At 41.4% G+C, this 18,213-nt stretch overlaps 1 protein-coding gene across 1 annotated transcript in view; it reads right to left on the bottom strand.

Moving 5' to 3' along the window:
- GHR (growth hormone receptor) overlaps positions 1 to 17,463 on the bottom strand; it is a 155,856-nt gene extending 138,393 nt beyond the window's left edge. Inside the window, 1 exon segment of the mRNA NM_001032976.1 lies at positions 17,394 to 17,463. Coding sequence (NP_001028148.1) covers positions 17,394 to 17,463 — 70 coding nt within the window.
- Between the last annotated feature and the right edge of the window lie 750 nt (positions 17,464 to 18,213).

Genomic DNA, 18,213 nt, shown 5'->3' with positions numbered 1-18,213 from the left:
ATATATGTTTTCAGGCACATTATCCCAAATAAATTAAACAACATTCCTTTCCAGTAGGTAATTGTTTTTAGAATGATTAATTCTGATTTTTGGATGGGGAGACTGAAGCTCAGGTAAGTTTAGCAACTTGCTAAAAATGTTCAGAACACATTCGTTTCATAGCCACTGGTGAGCAGAACACCTCTGAGCGGAAGGCAGCCTTTCTGGCTTTGGGCTCTGTGGACTTTCACTACCACATGCCTTCTCAGAACAAGGAATTTCTCTCTGCATGCTCCTGTTCCTGCGACGTACACCTTTTCTCACATTTTTAATAGTAGAACTGACAACCAAAAACAATGACTCCTGGAATATATCAGCAGGGGGCAGGGCTACACCAACGGACCCACCTGAGAGCTCAGTCTCTCATTTGTGAGACGCAAGAAACAATCCTACAGCACTTCTTATTTTAGGCAATTTAACTTGAAGAACCCTATATAGTCATGAGCATTTAAATACGATAGACGGATCTCTCGGGTGCCAAAAGTATATCTGGGGCTGCTGAAATTAAATCTTTCACCAATTACATTTATTTTTATTTTTAAAAATTTATTTAATTGATTGATTAAGAGAATTTTTCTACATTTCCCTTCTCTCCTCCCACCTTACTCCTGTAGCCAACACGCAATTCCACTTCACCAATGACATTAATTTCAACCGCTGGCTTTGCAATCATCCTAAACTCTTGTGTTTCTTTAAATAAAAGCTCCTAGAGGGCTCCCAGGTCACTCTGCCACCCTTGAGTCCTCATGGCCATCAAGAGAGCGGGACAGAACACCCTCTGGGGAAAGCGTTCGAATGTTACTACTTGTCGATAAGGATTGGCCAAATGATCCATCCATTGTTGAGTTCCTCACCAACAAGTGCCAGTGTTGGACTTGAGTATTATCAAAACAAAAGGAAGTCACAGATCTTAGTGGCACCAGCTGGTGGTGGTACAAACCATTGTTCCGGGCATTCTGGAAATGGAATAGTATACAGTAGACCAAAAGGCAGAAAGAAAAGAAATTTCAGAAAAGATAATTTTAAAGTCTTTATCTTCTGTCTTAGAATCCTATCTGTTCCAAGGCAGAAGAGCAGTAAAGGCTAGGGAAATGGGATTAAGTGACTTGCCTGGGGTCCCACAGCTAGGAAGTGTCTGAGGCCAGATTTGGACCCAGGACCTCTTGATTCCAAGTCTGGAACTCTATCCACTGAGCCATCTAGCTGCCCTGACACTGCATTTTTGTGTTATTAACAGTTAGAAAGGACCTTATTAGAGATTCATCCAGTGTCCTATCTCCTGTCTGCCAGAAGGCGACTGCAATGTGCCTCCTATTACACAGTATAAGTCAATAGCCAAACTAGAGCCAGATTTGGATAGTTAATTCCTAATGTGAGAACTTCCTCCATTAATTTGGATTAGAAACTGCCCTTTGATTTATAGAGTTACAGGGCTGTCCATGAGCAGTGAGAAGTTAATGGATTTGTCCTAGTCACACAGCTAGTTTGAGTCAAAGGAAAAGACTTAAGCCAAGTCTTCTTGATTCCAAGGCCAGCCTTAAGCAAAAAAGAAAATAAATAAAATAAACAGGGGGCAGCTGGGTAGCTCAGTGGATTGAGAACCAGGTCTAGAGATGGGAGGTCCTAGGTTCAAATCTGGCCTCAGCCACTTCCTAGCTGTGTGACCCTGGGCAAGTCACTTGACCCCCATTGCCTAGCCCTTACCACTCTTCTGCCTTGGAGCCAATACACAGTATTGACTCCAAGACAGAAGTTAAGGGTTTAAAAAAAAATAAAATAAAATAAACAAGGAGTCATCTTTCAGGTAGAATACTGCAGGTAAGCCAAGACATTTCCTTTCTGACCCACGCCTGTATGGTAGGGAAGAGAGAGAGAGAGAGAGAGAGAGAGAGAGAGAGAGAGAGAGAGAGAGAGAGAGAGAGAGAGAGAGAGAGAGAAAGCCTAAGTCCAGTGGAAAATAAAGAGAGGACTTGCTGATCTTTAACTTCCTTTTCAGGTCAAAATGGACATGGAAAATTTGAAAATTCGACACCTAAGTCTCCTTTTGAATATTTGCAGGTAATTTGCAAGTCCCACAGATCTAGGGAAGACCGAGAGTGGGATAGTAGGGTCCAGCAGAAAGTCCTATAAATATAGATGCTGACTGGGTTGCATTTTGTTTTAATTAAATTAGTTGTCCTCTTTTATATGCAAGAAACATATCTAAGCCTACCCTAAGGACTCAATATAGACCACACTTCTGCCTTAACCTGGCACTCGTCAGTCTCCGAGGGTTTGTGGCTAATCCTTAATGATGTCTGTGTGCAACATGTTTGCATGCTTGAAACAGACATATGAGAGAGACAGAAACAGAGACAAAGAGAGATGGAAAGACAGGCAGAGGCAGAGACAGAAACAGAGTGAGAAATACCCCGAAGAGGACAATTTCACATTCTCAGCTCTTCTTTCTGGGCTGATATTACATGATCATTCATGCAATCACAGCAATATGCTGAAGATTTAATTCTCAGCACACACTTTAACTTCTAATGAAAAAATCACTGAAATTCATGTCATGATGTTCACTACATGTCTACTCCAATCTCAACAAGGATGTAAAAAAAATATTTTCTGTTTGTATATCATCTACATTCCCTCATGTATCTTCCCTCCTCTTCTTCGAGCATTATCCCTTATAACAAAGAATAAAAAGAGGAAAAAAAAATAAAACCAGTTCAGGAAAACAAATCAATGTAAGAGAAAAGTCTGACATTGTATGTAGGGTTAGAAGTCTTTCTGTAGTCTTGATGGATTGTCTTGGTATGGTTTCATTCAGTAAGGAGTGTCTTGTAATTATAATTGTACTACCTACAGGTGTAGAAAGACTTTTGTTCTTTTCAAAGCATTTTTACATATTTATTTAGATCTCAAAAAATACTGTCAAGTAGGCAAGCCAGGTATTATCATATTTTCCAGATGAGAAACTTGGGAAGCAGGGAAGTTCCATGATTTGACTAGGGACACAGAGCAGTTTCCTGAGGAAGCTTGGATTAGAAAACTCCAGTTGCCTGACTCAGTTTCTTGTTTTTCTCTCCAGCATCTTCCTGCTCCATTTCCTAGAATGGTACAGTATATAACCTGAACCCAAGGACTCTTCAAAGCTTACATATGATCAGTGAGTTTCTTTATGATATCAAGGGTGCAGGACTCAGAGTCAGGAAACCTGAGTTCAAATTCAGCCTTATTAATGGTGTGAACTTGGAGTAGTCACTCAATTTATGTCTACCTCAGTTTCCTCATATGTAAACTAGAGATAATAATAACACCTACTTTATAAAGCTGGTGTGAGGATAAACAAGATATTCGTAAAGTGATTTCTTTATAAATCTCAAAAGCAATATGTACATGCTAGGTAGCTATTTTTTTATTTTATGTGCAGCCTACAAATATTTACTAGTAGACCTAGATAAAGCTGCTTTTGGCTCTCACTGGTTACTGCCCCCTCTCCTCAAATTAGAAGCCTGAGAATGATCAAAATAGCTTTCTCATTCCTTCTTCCTCTTCCCCCTCCTCCTGCTGCCCAAGTTAGAAACATGTGAATGAATAGCCATGCCTTCTTGTTATCTCTTGTCGACCCAGGAAGAAGGCTTTCTATTTTTTTTTCTTCCTTGTTTCTTTAAAAGAAGCAATTTCAGCTAGTTAGCACCTGGATACATACTTCCACATATTTCAGGAAGAATGGATGCATTGTTTAGCCTCTCTTGGAACCCTCTTTGCTTCAGCTGTTTCTTAAAATTCAGGAAGCCCTTGGGAAGATAGCTTAGAGGAATGGCTTAGTTTAAACCCCAGCTGTTTAAAAGTCTTGGAATCATAGCTTCAAAATTTTGGCAGAGTTCATTCCAGTCTTCTGCCTCTGTGAGGAAGGTGCATGTGTGTGGGGCCTGCACCGAACATGATACTGGAATGTGTTACGTGCATGAAAAGGAGTGTGGAGCTCTTTTCACAAAACAATCACAATATTAGTTTAAGGGCTTTTTAAAACGAGAAGAATCAATCAGTTCTCAGTGGTTATTAACATGGCCAAATGAACCGAGTGATCCCACTGTTTTTCCTGTTTGTAAATACCTAAACATGTGGCTTCTGGCAGTGCTATTTGGATAAATTCTCTCAGGAAGAGTAGAATTTCAGTTAACCAGTATGGTAAAGGAATGCAAGTATCTGTGAAAGGAATTATCTGGTTAATTTGAAGTTAGCTTCCTTTAGAAGGCAGATTGGTGAAGGGAGATGGCACTCAATGTAGCAGGAAACTTGCCTTCCAGGCTCAGCTGTGCTATTAACTAGCTGCCTGAATTTGTCTAAGTCTTCACCCTTCTAGGTCTCAGTTTTCTCATCTGGGAAAAAAAAGGTAGTTGGAATAGAGGATCTCAACGGTCTTTGACTGCTTTCATGTTTTACCAGAAACATATCTTTTTGTGGAAGATATTTCCAAAATGAATTATTAGTCCAACCTCAGAAAGCATAACAGAATAAATCTAATTAAATCTTTTAAAGATTTAGGTAGGAAACATGTATCATTGAGAAAATCAATTCCCTTTATAAAGAACTGTGCATATGCATCAGAAAAACACAAAAGCACAAGTTAAAACTAGAAATTATTTGAGACAGTATCTAGTTCAAACTCGCAGCTAGCTATCCATCCAACTACCAAAAGCACCTACTTTGTGCCAGGCATTGTACCAGACACTGGAAACAAGAAGGCAGAAAAGAAAACAGCCATTTTCCTCATGGAGCTTACCTTGTCTAGAAAGAGAAAAATACATATATACAAACAAATATACTACATCCATCCATCCACACACATCTAAATACATAGATCTGTATACACAGAGATATATGTGTGTTTCTATCTAATCTATCATCTATCATCTCTCTTTATATCTCTCTATTATCTATCAGTCTATCATCTATCTATCTAATCTTTCTGTCTGTCTCTATCCATCCATCCATCCATCCATCTATCTATCTGTCTGTCTGTCTGTACATCTGTCTGTCTGTCTATCTATCTATCTATCTATCTATCTATCTATCTGTCTGTTCGTCTATCTGTCTGTCTGTCTATCTATCTATTTATCTATCTATCTATCCATTAAACTATATGTGAAATAGGTAACAAATGACAAATAAACAACTGAGAGGGTAGTGCCCCTTGGCAACATTCCTGAGAGTGATCAGCCTCAGTCTGAATGGGGATGGGAGCTCCCTACCTCCTGAAGCAGTGCATTTCACTGATGGACAGTTATGTTTAAGTCCTTTAGTGGGTTCTGAAGGTAGCAACAAAATTATTATAGGATGGAAGTCGATTCTAGAAAACAACACTGGATAGATTTCAACTCTCATGAGAGTGGATTGCTCTGGGTACTCTCCAGTTTATGTACTAGCATTTTAGTTGGTGATGTTCTTAATAAGCCAAATGCCCATTTAACTCATCTTTACTTGTTCTCTGGATGAACTAATCCAGGAACCAGTGTCTGTCTTTAACCATAGAGTCCTTTGACTTGTGAACTGGTTCTCATTTGGGCCTTTAAAAAAAAACAACTGGAAAGCACCAATCATGGAAGAATTACATAATCATTAAATCACTTGATCCTAAATATTGAGGTTTTGTAAAATTAATTCCCTCTAATTCTTCATTAAAAAATCTAAATATCCAACTGCAACTTAAAAAAAAAAACTACTCTAGCATATCTACTTAGTTATATGATTACAAATTTTAAAAAATATTTTAAATATTTTGCTAAAAACATTTTCTGTTACTTTTCAGTGATTGTGCTATTTTACGTTCCCTCCAAAAGTCTTGCTTTGAACAAATAAATATAATCCAGCAAAACAATATAACATACTGACCTTTTCTTAAAATGAAAGCCTTATTGCCCACCCATAGTCTTCTCCCTCTCTGCCTAGAGGGGAGAGACCTACTATGCCATCAGCAGATCTATTACTGCATTGATTAGCATTCTCGGGTCTTTTGATTTTGTCTTGCTATTATACATTAAACACATTTCCCAGACAGAAGATCATTTAGACCTGTTCTCGGTGCATTTCTCCCCATCTCTAGGAAGTTCTCTTAGCTGATTTGACATCCGCTGTCATTTTGTGCCCATGTAGGTCTCTGGTTTGCTGTAACTCCATCAGAGACCTAGGAAAGCGAGGAATGAAAGTGGAGTCCGTGGTGGAAAGACCTCTCAGAGGCTACTTAAGGACTTCTGATGGTCATCTGTGACCTGGATGAACAAGATGCAAACCAGGACATGCAGACAATGCCGTTTCCAGTTTGGAGTGGGGAATTCCCTCTCAGTTCACCAGTGCCCACCCCTTGTCTATGATGTGGACCTCGGGCTTCCTGACTACCGCTTGGAAGCCTAATCACTGTCCCTCAGTCTCTCAATTTATCCAGGCTGGAAGAACAGGGACCCTTCATCAGCTCCATCCCGCTGCCGAGCCCCCAAACTCTGACTTGCTCCATGTTTACACATTTTTATGGGCGCTCCCTTCTCCGGCCAGTATTTTCTGAATGCCCCAATATAGGGGACACTGGAGAAAGGTAAGCCCTGAAGGAGCTCCAGGCTGGTTTGAGAGAGAAGTAATATTCAGAAACCATCCGAGAAGGTCCGGGCAACTTTTAGTTATTAGGTAGGAAGGGCTCAGGCGCTTGGTCAAATATCACTTCACCCCTGAAGTATACGTGCGGTAAACGTAAGTACTCTTCATGAATTGAAATTAATTGGATTAAAAGCAAGAGATGAGGAGTCGAGTGGACTGAAAACTTCTCTGCTAGCCTTTGGCGCCCAAACTCCATTAAATCTACCCTCCTGCAAGATTACAGCAGTAGTTCTCTATGGGGCGTGCTGGAGACACCGCACAGATTAAGAAACATCGGGAATGTTTTCATCTAAGATATATTTCCCGGATTAGGGAAAATGTGACAAATTCAGGAACAATATTATTTTCTTCCGAGATGATCTCTTCTGTACTTCATACTGTGTGTATCATATTGGCCCATAGCTGTTTTTACATTTTCTCCCCAACTAGGCTGCTGTAAACTCCTGGAAACAATACTTGCTTTTTGCCTTTCTTTGTCTCCTCAGCACTAAGCGTAGCGCACGGAACACAGTAGGCACTTAATAAATGCTTGTAGACTTGACTTACTGACCCGATTGGTGCTCACATAATGAAAGAGGTGTAAAATGTCATACGAGTTCTCGTGCACACTTCAGATAGGAGACTTCATGGAACTTTACATGCTTAGAGACGTCGCTTGTTGACTTTTCTGTCCTTCCCTAAACGATGTCGTGTCACTCGAATGCTGCCCAACTCAGCGGCAATACCAATGAGATTTTAATAGGTTTTCCACGTGTCGTACCGGAGGGCTCAATTTTTCTAACTAAGCTGAGGAAAAGAAGGGAAAGAGCAGAGGCTAGTGCACAGGGCAGCAGAGACTTCTCCGTCCACTTCTGCGTCGGCAGGCAGGAGGCGGGATGCAGACTTTCACCTACTTCCTCCGACGGCCGAAGGAAGGCTTTCCAGGAAAGCCCAGCTCTGCGGGGCCAAGGTGACCCAGCGCATGCGCGCCATGAGAGGGAACTAGTCAACAGTGCGCATAAAGTTCAACGAAAACATCCGGGGACTCTCCTGGCTGTTGGCAAGGCCAAGCCCCGAGCAAGCAGCCCTGGCCTCGTCTTGAACCACCAGATGGCTATCCTACAGCACCGCTGACGAGCCAGGCGGGGCCAGGACTGCCGAAGCAGGCGTGTGGAGCATGTGGAGGCCGGCGGTGCTTCGCTGGAATTCAGAGTCAACAAGCCTGCTTGGCCTCTCCTCTAGTCTCATTCTTTTTCATTCTCCTTTTTACAGTCTGAACCCAGGCCCGGCCACGCGAGGGGACTGGGCCCCTCTCCATGTCTGGCTGCTGCTGGCTTACCATGGCTTGATTGGACTCCACTTGGTAGGAACATGGAGGGCCTGCGTAACTAGTGAGAATGCCCAAAGGTTAGGCAATCTCGAGGGCTTAGGAGGAAAACCTAACGACTGTAGATATGAAAAAGAGTCAGGAGGCCTCCAAAGAACATGGCATATTGGACAGAACACTGAACTTGGAAACGGGAAGACCTGAGTTCAAATACTGCCTAGCTCTGCGACCCTGGTTATAGCCATTCCCTCTCCGGGACTCAGTTTCTTCATTTGAGAAAAAAGGCTATTCGGTCATCAGCTTGAGAGCAAGGTCTGTTTTTTCTTTAACCCCCCCTCCCCTTTTTTATATCTCCAGGGCACATAGTAGGCACTTAATAAATTCTAGCTGATTGATTGATTGGACCCAAATCTTTGCCTGCAATTTATAGTTGGCATGGCCAGTCAGTCTGCTTTCCTCTTCCTCTACCTTTCCCTCCCACCAATTATTCCAAATGACTGAGGTCTGATCATACAAGCAGATAATTCACACCCCAGACAGGGCTAGAAACAAAGGATTCATTAAAACTCCCTTTAAAACCTTGACGTAGATGAAGCTACACACCTGTAAAACGGCACACCCGGGTGTTTTCACACCACTACCTTTCCCTTTCAAGGAGCTCTCTGATTCCAGCACTAGGAATCATTTCTTCACCTGTGGGCACATTATTACCCATCAGCATGTTGCTTCTTGCTCTGGCACCCACAGCCATGCTATCTGGAGTACAATTCAAAAAATGTAATTCCATTTCTAGTCTTACAAAGTGACTTTCATACTTAAAGTCTTTCAGCAGAGACATAGAAACATGAGCCTCTTCTCCAGGCCTTTGTCTATAAGCTACACATTAATTTTGGTGATCTGGAATAGTCTGACAGAAGAGTAATCCCCTTCCTCCCACCCTGGCTTTCAGTTCAGGTTGACAGTGCGAGTTTCATGGCATCCTGACATTTTGGTGTGGTTATGCAATGCTTATGGCTTAAAGGAGAAATTACCTCTGAATGATGAATTGCAACAGATTTCAAGGTGTGTAAATATTTCAGTTCATCATCACCTTTGAGCTGATAATTATTGATGAGCTGATGACGAGTGAGAGAGCCATCAATCATTGTCCTTTGTTTGGCCGGGTGACATTGCTTACAGCTGTGCTTTGGGACTTTGGTGCTAATTTTGTTGAAAAAGACCAAATTTTCCCAGCAGAACCTTCCATAATATATGTATGGAGCCTTTGTATTTATGGCATTGTTGAGGTGGGAGAAGGGGACACGAAAATGTGGCATTAGGTACCAGGGACAAACAGTGGCATAGAATCCAGAGGGAGCAAGGAACACTAGAAACATGTTTCAATTCTTTAATTTCATAGGTAGTGCACTGGCATCTGGGGGGGGGGTGGTGGTGGTAAACTGACTTGAAGTGCCACATGGGTAATTAGAAAAACTAGAAATTGAACACAGGTCCAGTGGACTCTAAATGCAATGCTCTTTCTTCTAATATGGTTCCCACATTTTCCCATTTTCCAAAAGGTTTTCCTATCTAGTGTATATCTGAATTTTGTGAAGCAGGATGATCTGTTTTGTAGCTGAATTTTCTCAGAATTTCAATGTTCATGAAGGTTATCCTGGATAATAAAAAGAGCTAACATTTATGGAGGACATTATAGATTCCAAGTACTTGGACATACATTATCACATTTATTTCTCCTGTAATAATCCTAGAACCCTATGAAATAGAAAGTTTCTGTATTGTCATGCTCATTTTAAATATGAAAAACAAGTTCTGAGCAGTTTAACTGACTCATCTGACCTCAAATAGATAGTAATTGGTAGAGACAGGACACAAGTTCAAGTCTTCTAAGTTCAAGTCCCATGCTCATTTTACTAATTATATCCACCCCCCCCCCTTTTTTTAAAAGACCCTGCTTTCAAATGTCATGGAATCAGGGTTGGTCTATGCTAGAAAAATCTGTGAGGGTCCTAAAAGACCCCATAGCAGAGGCTGAAAATCTATTTTCAAAGGAAGTAGAACTGTGACCTCTGTACCATCCCTTGACCTGCTATCATGCTGCCAAACCACTGCTAGGATAAGTTTTAATTTGGGCTAGAGTAAGGGCGAGCAGACCTGGGTACTGGGTGAGGAGGCTAACGGGAGGCAGAAATAGCAATGACTGTTGTCATCCAGCCTTCCTTACAGAACTGTCTTACATAAATCCTGCCCCAATGTTGGCAGGCTCACTGTTCTACCCTTTTATTCTTGGTGATCCTGCCTTACCCAGTAATATTAAAAATGTCTTACTTCAGGTAAAGATGAAATTGGTCAAGAATACAGGAATTATAGGTAATGGGTATCCCGTATGTTAATGTTCTTCTACATCATCAAAAATGCCTTTCTTTACCTGCTACTTCTAGGGATTGCCCCAAGTGGTTTAGACATAACTCTGTCCTCCGTCAGGTCACTTAAAGCAGAGATGATGAACCCTATGCTAGCACTCCCAAGCATTTCAAATCAGATTAAAGTGTAATTGAGAAACATTTAATAAAAAAGTAAAAATACTATAAAATGTACATAACATTATATTTTAAAACCGAGTCAATAGGCCACATACAGGGACCCTGATGTACAGATTATTGGCCCCATTTCTACTTGTGTTTGATGCTACTGACCTAAGGCAAATTCTGCCCTCTCTGGAAAGAAATTTCCTGATCAGTAAAATGAAGATGATATCAAGTACCCACCTTCCTCCTGGGTTGTTATAGAGGATTAAACAAGATATATAGATGAAAGCACTCTGTGACTAGTAAGCTCCATTTAAACCTAAGCTTTTTAAAAAATAAAAACCTTTTCTTTCACTGATGTAGGGAAGTCCCTGTGAAGTAATTAATTCTCTTTACTGATGCAGATTTGGAACCACTCTGCAAAGTACAGTCTTAGAGCTTTTTGGAGGACACAGAGAGGCAGGCATCCTGAGTTACAAAGACCATGTGGGACAGTGTGGTCATAATTATGCAATATATGACCCCCCCACCCTGACATTGCTATCTGCTACTATTCCAGGTCCTCTCGAGTAGTAGTAGTAATCTCCTCTTCTTCTTTATTGCTTGTTTCTAACATATTATAAGATCACATCTGTTGTACCATGCTGTCATCTAAAGTCACATTGTAATTCCAAGTCTACATTCAATTTAATGCAACCAGCATTGATTGAATGCCTCCTGTGTGCAAGGTATTGTGTTAAACTGGAGATTAAAAAGGAAAAATAAGAAAGTCTTTTCTCCGGGAGCGCATCTTGTATAGCACTTGATAGTCTAGAACTCTCCTGGGCTCTGCGAGCCAAGCAGTCACAGACATTGCTTTCCTTATGCTTCTTGTCTTCTTCTGGGAGCCAGCATTTACGACAGCACTTCTGAAATCCTGTAGAACACAGTTCTCCCTCCCAAAGTGGAGGAGTCTCTGTGCAGGCTGTGCATGCAGGTGGGTGTCCTCAGGGATGCCATCTGCTCATGGACTCTACCATTTGCTGACTGCCTTTGGGACTTGTTCCTAAAGCTGGTCCGAAGCACAAGCCAACATATCTTGGTGAGTTCTCCAGGCACTAAAGGGTTTCAGTTGTGATGGGGGAGGGGTGTGTGTGTGTGTGTGTGTGTGTGTGTGTGTGTGTGTGTGTATCATCCCAGTGCTCCAGCCATCTCTTCAGATCCTCTCCATCCTGGCAAGGGAGTCAAATCTTCACAGACAGTGGTTTCTTGGTTGTATGATTGGAGTGCTTTTTTTTTTTTCTGGATAAAACCCCATATCTTCTGTCTTAGAATTGACACTGAGCATAATTTCTAAGGCAGAAAAGGGCAAGGGCTAGGAAATTGGGATTAAATGACTTGCCCAGGGTCACACAGCTAGGAAGTGTCTAAGGCCAGATTTGAGTCCATGAACTCCTGTTTCTTTCTAGGTCTGGCTCTCTATTCAATACCCACCTAGTTGCCTCTATGAAGAGTTTTAAAAAAATTAAAAAACCCTTCAGAGAAGTCTACTTTGGTATCATTGATCCAACATTATTTTCTTAACTAGGCAGACAAAATGGTAAAAGCGAGCACAGGAGATAAGAACACCTGGGTTAAAATTCAGCAACTTATGCTATCTGATACTGGGCAAATTATTTAACCTCTCTGGGCCTTGGTTTCTTTATTTGTAAAGTGGGGTGATAACAGCACCTACATTACAAGGTTTCTGTGAGGTTCTAGTGAGACATCATATATAAAGTCCAGTGTAAACTTTAAAATACTATGTGAATGTCAGTTGTTATTATTGTTTATAACTTGCTTGGCATATCATGATATAGGCTTCAATCCTGTCCTCAGGGCAGCTAGGTAGCACAGTGGAATTAGGAGGACTCTGGGTTCAGATCTGGCCTCAGACACTTCCTAAGCGAGTCACTTAACCCCCATGGCCTCATCTGTACTGCTCTTCTGTCTTAGAACTGATACTAAGAAAGAAGGTAAGGGTTTAAAAAAGTAATCAAATCCTCAGGAGGATCAATTATTCAAGCTTTAAGATACTCACACATCACTTTCAAGATAATCCTAGGCCTAAGCTATTCACATCAAATGAAAATGCACATGGTCTTATATGAAGGATCTAATCCTTCTGTATAACCTCCCTCTTTGAGTAGGGCTCTTCCACCCCACGCCCATGTTACAGTAAGTGTGTGGGGGCACCTCCATCTCTCCTCCCTGCCCAACCCTCTTCTTCAGGGTCAAATCTAGTTTCCACTTTCTCCATGAAGCCTTCCCCCATTGGGAGCTCTCCACAAGCTGGTTCTGGCCCACCTTTCCACTCTTATTTCTAGAGTCCCTGGCAGGTTTGGGAAACTACAGAGTGGGTGTCCCAAAGAGGGGTGTGAGTGATACAGAGGGCTGCCCCAGGGAGGGCCAGTTGTCGATCTTTTCCTAAATGGCAGTAATTAAAGGCTATTTTAGGAAGATAGATGGCTTATGTTACCTAAACTGGCCCCTGTCATCCTGCAGCAAGAGCAGGGTGAGATGCAGTGGGATGGAAAGGACAAGAGATAGGACAAGGGGATCTCCCATGAAAGGGCAGAGTTGTCTTGGAGACCTAGAATCTTTTCCATCTGTTTCTGCGCCTCATTATCAAGTCTCCTGCCCAAAGAATGCACCCAGAGTATTTTCATGTGTGTGTTTTTCTGGAGGAGAATCACAAAAGTATCGATTGCCTTGTCTGCTTAGGATCTTTGGAGAAGGAAATCCAAGGATGTGGACAAAAATACACCCAGAGGAGTTGTGGCTTTTCTATATATCCTGCAGCCACATAGCTCACTGAATGCTCCTACGTGTTATCTCCTCCACTTCGAAGGGGAACTCCTTGAGGCCAGGGACTATCTTCTCTTTCTATTTGTATTCCCAGAGTTTAATACAGTGCTTGACACATAGTAGATGCTTAAGAAATATTCATTCCTTTACTCAATTGAGATGATGCCAAGAAGAATCTGCCATATAATTTTAAGTTGGAAGGGCTTCAGCTTAAAGCAGCCCTCCAGGCCCCCACGAACGTGAAAAGTAAGTCCCACTCCCACATAACCAACAGATGGTCCTCTAATCACCGCTGGAAGACCTCTAATGAGGTTCTCTGAAAGTGCATATTCCACTTTTTTGTTCAGTTGTTTTTTTGGTTGTATCTGACTCTTCATGACCCTATTTGGTTTTGTTTTTTTTTTTTGGCAGAGACACTGCAGTGGTTTGTCATTTCCTTCCCCAGATCACTTTATGGATGAGGAAACTGAGGCAAACTAGGTTAAGTGACTTGGTCAGGGTCACACAACTAGGAAGTATATGAGCTGGATTTTAACTCGGGTCTTACTGAATTTAGGCCCAGCACTCTATCCACTTTCCTACCTGGCTGCCATTTATTTATTGTTCTAATTGTCATTGAGTTTTTCCATGACCTCGAGCCTCAATTTTCCTCTTTGGGTTTCCCACTTATTGCTCCTGGTACTGCTGTTCAGGTTAAACAAAATAAATCTAATTATTCTCCACAATAGCACGATAGCCCTTCAAATACATAAAGATACCAATGAGGTCCCCTTTGAGTCTTCTCTTCTCCAGGCTAGACATTCCCAGTTCCTTCAACTGAACCTCATATGGTGTGAACATAGATATTTGAGGCAGGCCACATCTTCCAGTAAATTGTAATCTTCTTGAGAACAGAGAGTATGACTTTTCTTTTTTTTAATCCTGTTTTCTGTTTTAGTGAAATCTCTAAGATGGAAGGGCAAGGGCTAGGCAATCAGGGTTAAGTGACTTGACCAGGGCCACCCAGTTAGGAAGTGTCTGAACTCAGATTTAGACCCAGGTTGTCACAATTCCAGGCTTGATGCTCTATCCACTGTGCAACCTAGCTGTCCCAAGACTATGCCTGTTCCACCACTGTCTCCCCACCTAGTACCCATCAGTCAACCAGTCAATCAACAAACTAAATAAAGGGAAAAAATCACTGAGTGAATTTGGCAAATCAACCACCCTCAGTCCGTATTTTTCTCTCTTCAGTGTCTTTCTGCAGTATTGATAAATAGTTCCTACATCATTCAATGTTCTATTGATACTACTTTATTCTCTAAAGGATTAATGTGTACATTTCTTTCATCTTTCCAACTAGATTGGTGGCTCCTTGAGGGCAGGGAATGTGTCTCCTCCTTTTGCATCTCCCGCAACCCATGACAAAGGTCTCACACTGCTGACCACATAGTGGATGCTCAGAAAGTGCTGGATGATTGATTGCTATGGCAAAGACAGGTATATAATCCCTGACAACATTTTTGTAAGCACTCTGTGCTAAAATGTATTTCTCATTAAGCAACTCCATTAGTAACAGTTTAATAAAACCATCTGAGACTGTTTAGCAGTTCCAGGCGCTCTGAAAAAGAAGCCTTCTTGGAATTATTTATCCCCACTGTCAAAGGCAGACAGAAAGACTTTTCAGGTGACCAACTGTGCTCAGTCTATTGCTGAACTTTATCCAGTGCAATGAAGACATTCCTTAATGTTTACTGTCCATTTAATTTCTAATGGGGAAATAGGACTTAACGAAAAAAGCCCCAAGGGCTAATATATTTCTCATCGTACATCTATCCCAAGAAGAAAAATGTTCTCCGTTGCTTAATACTCCAAATGCAGATGTTCCCAGGAATACTATGTTGAATTACCCCAGATCCTGATTTGTTGCTAGCATTCTGTAAAAATCCCATTGGCCGTACCACCCTGTTGTCTAGGTAACATTCTCCTGATGATTCCATCTACCAATCTTTCAACAATTCTCAAAGATTAAAATTTGGCATTTCTTTGTTCTGAATTGATTTCAAGTAAACAGAATGCTAATCCAGAGTAAACTTTCATTTCCCACCTCTTTTCTGTTTGTACTATACGATGGGAGACAAAATAAAAATAAAATGAATTGGAGACAGACCAGATCTGGCAGTGAAAGTAACACATGGCTCGTGAATGTCATTTGAGCCCAGCCCCTACCATGTGCTCTCTCTGGCTGGACCTGTTAGATAAGTAGCCAGAGACTTGGCAAAAACCTGCTTATGTCAACAGTCATACCCCATCGTTAATAAATCCAAAGCCATTTTTAAGTCATATTCCAGAGTGGCAACAAGGCCAAAAGAAATGCTGGTTACTCAACCAGTAAAGGAGGCAGAAATGGAATCGGGCCCATTTTGCAATAGACAGGGATGTCTCTGGTAGGGCAGTTACCACGGGTTTAATTGACACCAGCAAACCCTTCTATTCCTCCAAATAAACAACTTGGGGCTAAGTCCAGACGCTGGAGTTTCTTCTGATCAGTCTGGTGAAGGTGCAGGCTTTGCCAAAGCATTAATGCATCTCATGTTAGGACACTTTTGTACATTCTCTAGGATTGAAACCACTTTTAATCTCCAGCCTTGACTTAAGCCAATTTCTTTCTTCCTATTTTTGCTTCTTTTCTTCTTCTTTTATACTTTTTTCCTCTCTCTAGTTTTTGCTTTTCACATTTCCAAGTCTTATGAGTAAAAATTTCTCCTAACTTTGCCCACCTAGGGCTGAGAAAGTGAAAATCACATTAGTGAGGAAAGTAAAGATTAAGCTACCCTCATTAGCTCTTTACAGGCATGGATCTTAGCTGTCATTCTTTGGCTCAGGACCAGAGTCTAAAACCAGGCATGGGAAAAGCTGCTGAAATAAAGTCTGCACTTCCCTACATGTCTCACTTGCATTGCATACTGTTGATATCTAGACACATTTTTAAAAATAACACGAGCAAGACCCAAAGTACTTCAAACAAATGTGAATTCCATCTTGTAAATATTTTAAAATTATTTTATAGATACAATCACATTCCCTTTACTTCCTCTCATCTTCTCAGTTACCCTGTTTGCCCTAAGCTCCTTTCTGCTAGGGGCTTTTTGGGGCCCAAAAGATCCATTTTAAAGAACTACCATAAAATTTTCCATTATTTTCTCATGGTATAACCCAAGTTTTTCATTTTAAGATATTAAGCTGACAATAAGCATTGTGGCATTAGGAAAACTTCTTGCTCTTTTCCTCCATCTCAATCATGCAAATAAAACAGAAGTGGACAAGATGACCCCCTTGTAAGGTCTCTCGTCTTCCTGAGAGAAGAGGTGGCGGAGACCAGCCTCCTGTATGTTCTCTTAAGTCCTTCCCTTCCTCCATTTTACACATTGCACTGCTGGATCCTGGCCTTCACATACACTGAGACAATATCACTTGACTGAAAGAGAGGAGCCTATGTGGTGAAGGGATGTAAAGAAAGCCCCAGGGTTCTCCTGATCAGCCCCCTGGCACAAACCAAATTGCAATCGGTAAATCTATTGATAAACTATCTTGGCACACACTCTTTAAGAACTGGCCAAAACTGTTGTTGCCTGATATTGAAATGAGCAACCCAGCCAAAGTCCCACTCTTTGAGCTCTCTGAACATTAAAACAAGAGATCTTGACCCTGAACTTCGATGCTGCCATTAAGCACAGATGATCAAGGGGAGCTCTACAATCTGTAGCGAAATTTCCTTCCCTCTCTCAACTGAGGGTCTGGCATCATGCCTTGCTCTTAATGTTGCTGCAAATTATATTTCTGACATGCAAATACTAAATGTCAAAGCCGACTACTGCAATTCACCTCCAGATAGCAACGAAAAACTTCCTAGTGTCTTACAAATCTAGAAACAAGTCACATTTTCTTGTTTGATTCTCTAAATAAAATAAACAATTCATGTCTGAATTCCTTCACTCAAAGACTTGTGCCTAACCCGGACTTCAGTGCTATTTTAAAAACTTTTCAAGGAGGAAGAAAAAAAAGACAAAACTTACCCTCGCTTTGAGAAAAAGCATCATTTGAACTCGCCAGGGCCAAAGTAAGTAGCAGCTGCCAAAGATCCATACCTGTAGGTCCTGTAATAGCAAAAGAGACAAAATAAATTCAGATAGCAAAAAAAAAAAAAGACATCTCTAAAATGCTATTTTACCAAATCGTCCAATTCATGAGTGAGCTGACCATGGCTGTTTTTGAGAGAAACACACTTGTCGGATCAGAGTATCCATCATGCTATAATGTAATTTTATGAGGGCCCACGGTGGGATATACTAAGTTCTGCTTCCCATGCGTCCTGGACTCAGGAAATAACATGGACACCAAAGATGTTCAGCTCCTGGCTGATGGCCACAGGATCACCGCACAGCAAGCTCCCCCCATGCACTGCTACAACAATTGGACAAATGTAGTTCACTTTAATTAGATCTGGAAATAGAACAACATGCCAGCAATATCCCTAAGCATGCTGACTTGTTCTGGACATGCTATAAAAGGAAAAACAAAACAACCTTATTGGAATAGCTGGTGAAACGTTCCCCTTCTGTTTTTGAAAGAACTGAAGGACTCCAATGACAGACAGAGAGATGAGGGTAAAGAGCCAACCAAATGAGATTTTGTAAAAAGGTGGAGAAGAAAAACAACGTGGGGTGGAGAGGGAGAAGAACACAGCAAACAAAACACTTTGGCTTCCTAGGTGGCCTGGAGTCAACAGATTGGCCTGTGGTGGAGTTTTGGTTTCTGAGGTTTTTAGGGAATGTGGTCTCTGAGAAACTCAGGAATGCTCAACACCTCATTGATCCTGATCTCATGCCAACATTT

The sequence above is a fragment of the Monodelphis domestica genome, chromosome 3 (genome assembly GCF_027887165.1).
Source record: "Monodelphis domestica isolate mMonDom1 chromosome 3, mMonDom1.pri, whole genome shotgun sequence".
Taxonomy (NCBI): Eukaryota; Metazoa; Chordata; class Mammalia; order Didelphimorphia; family Didelphidae; genus Monodelphis; species Monodelphis domestica.
Note: the sequence above shows the minus strand (reverse complement) of the source record. Positions and strands in the feature narration are given on the sequence as shown.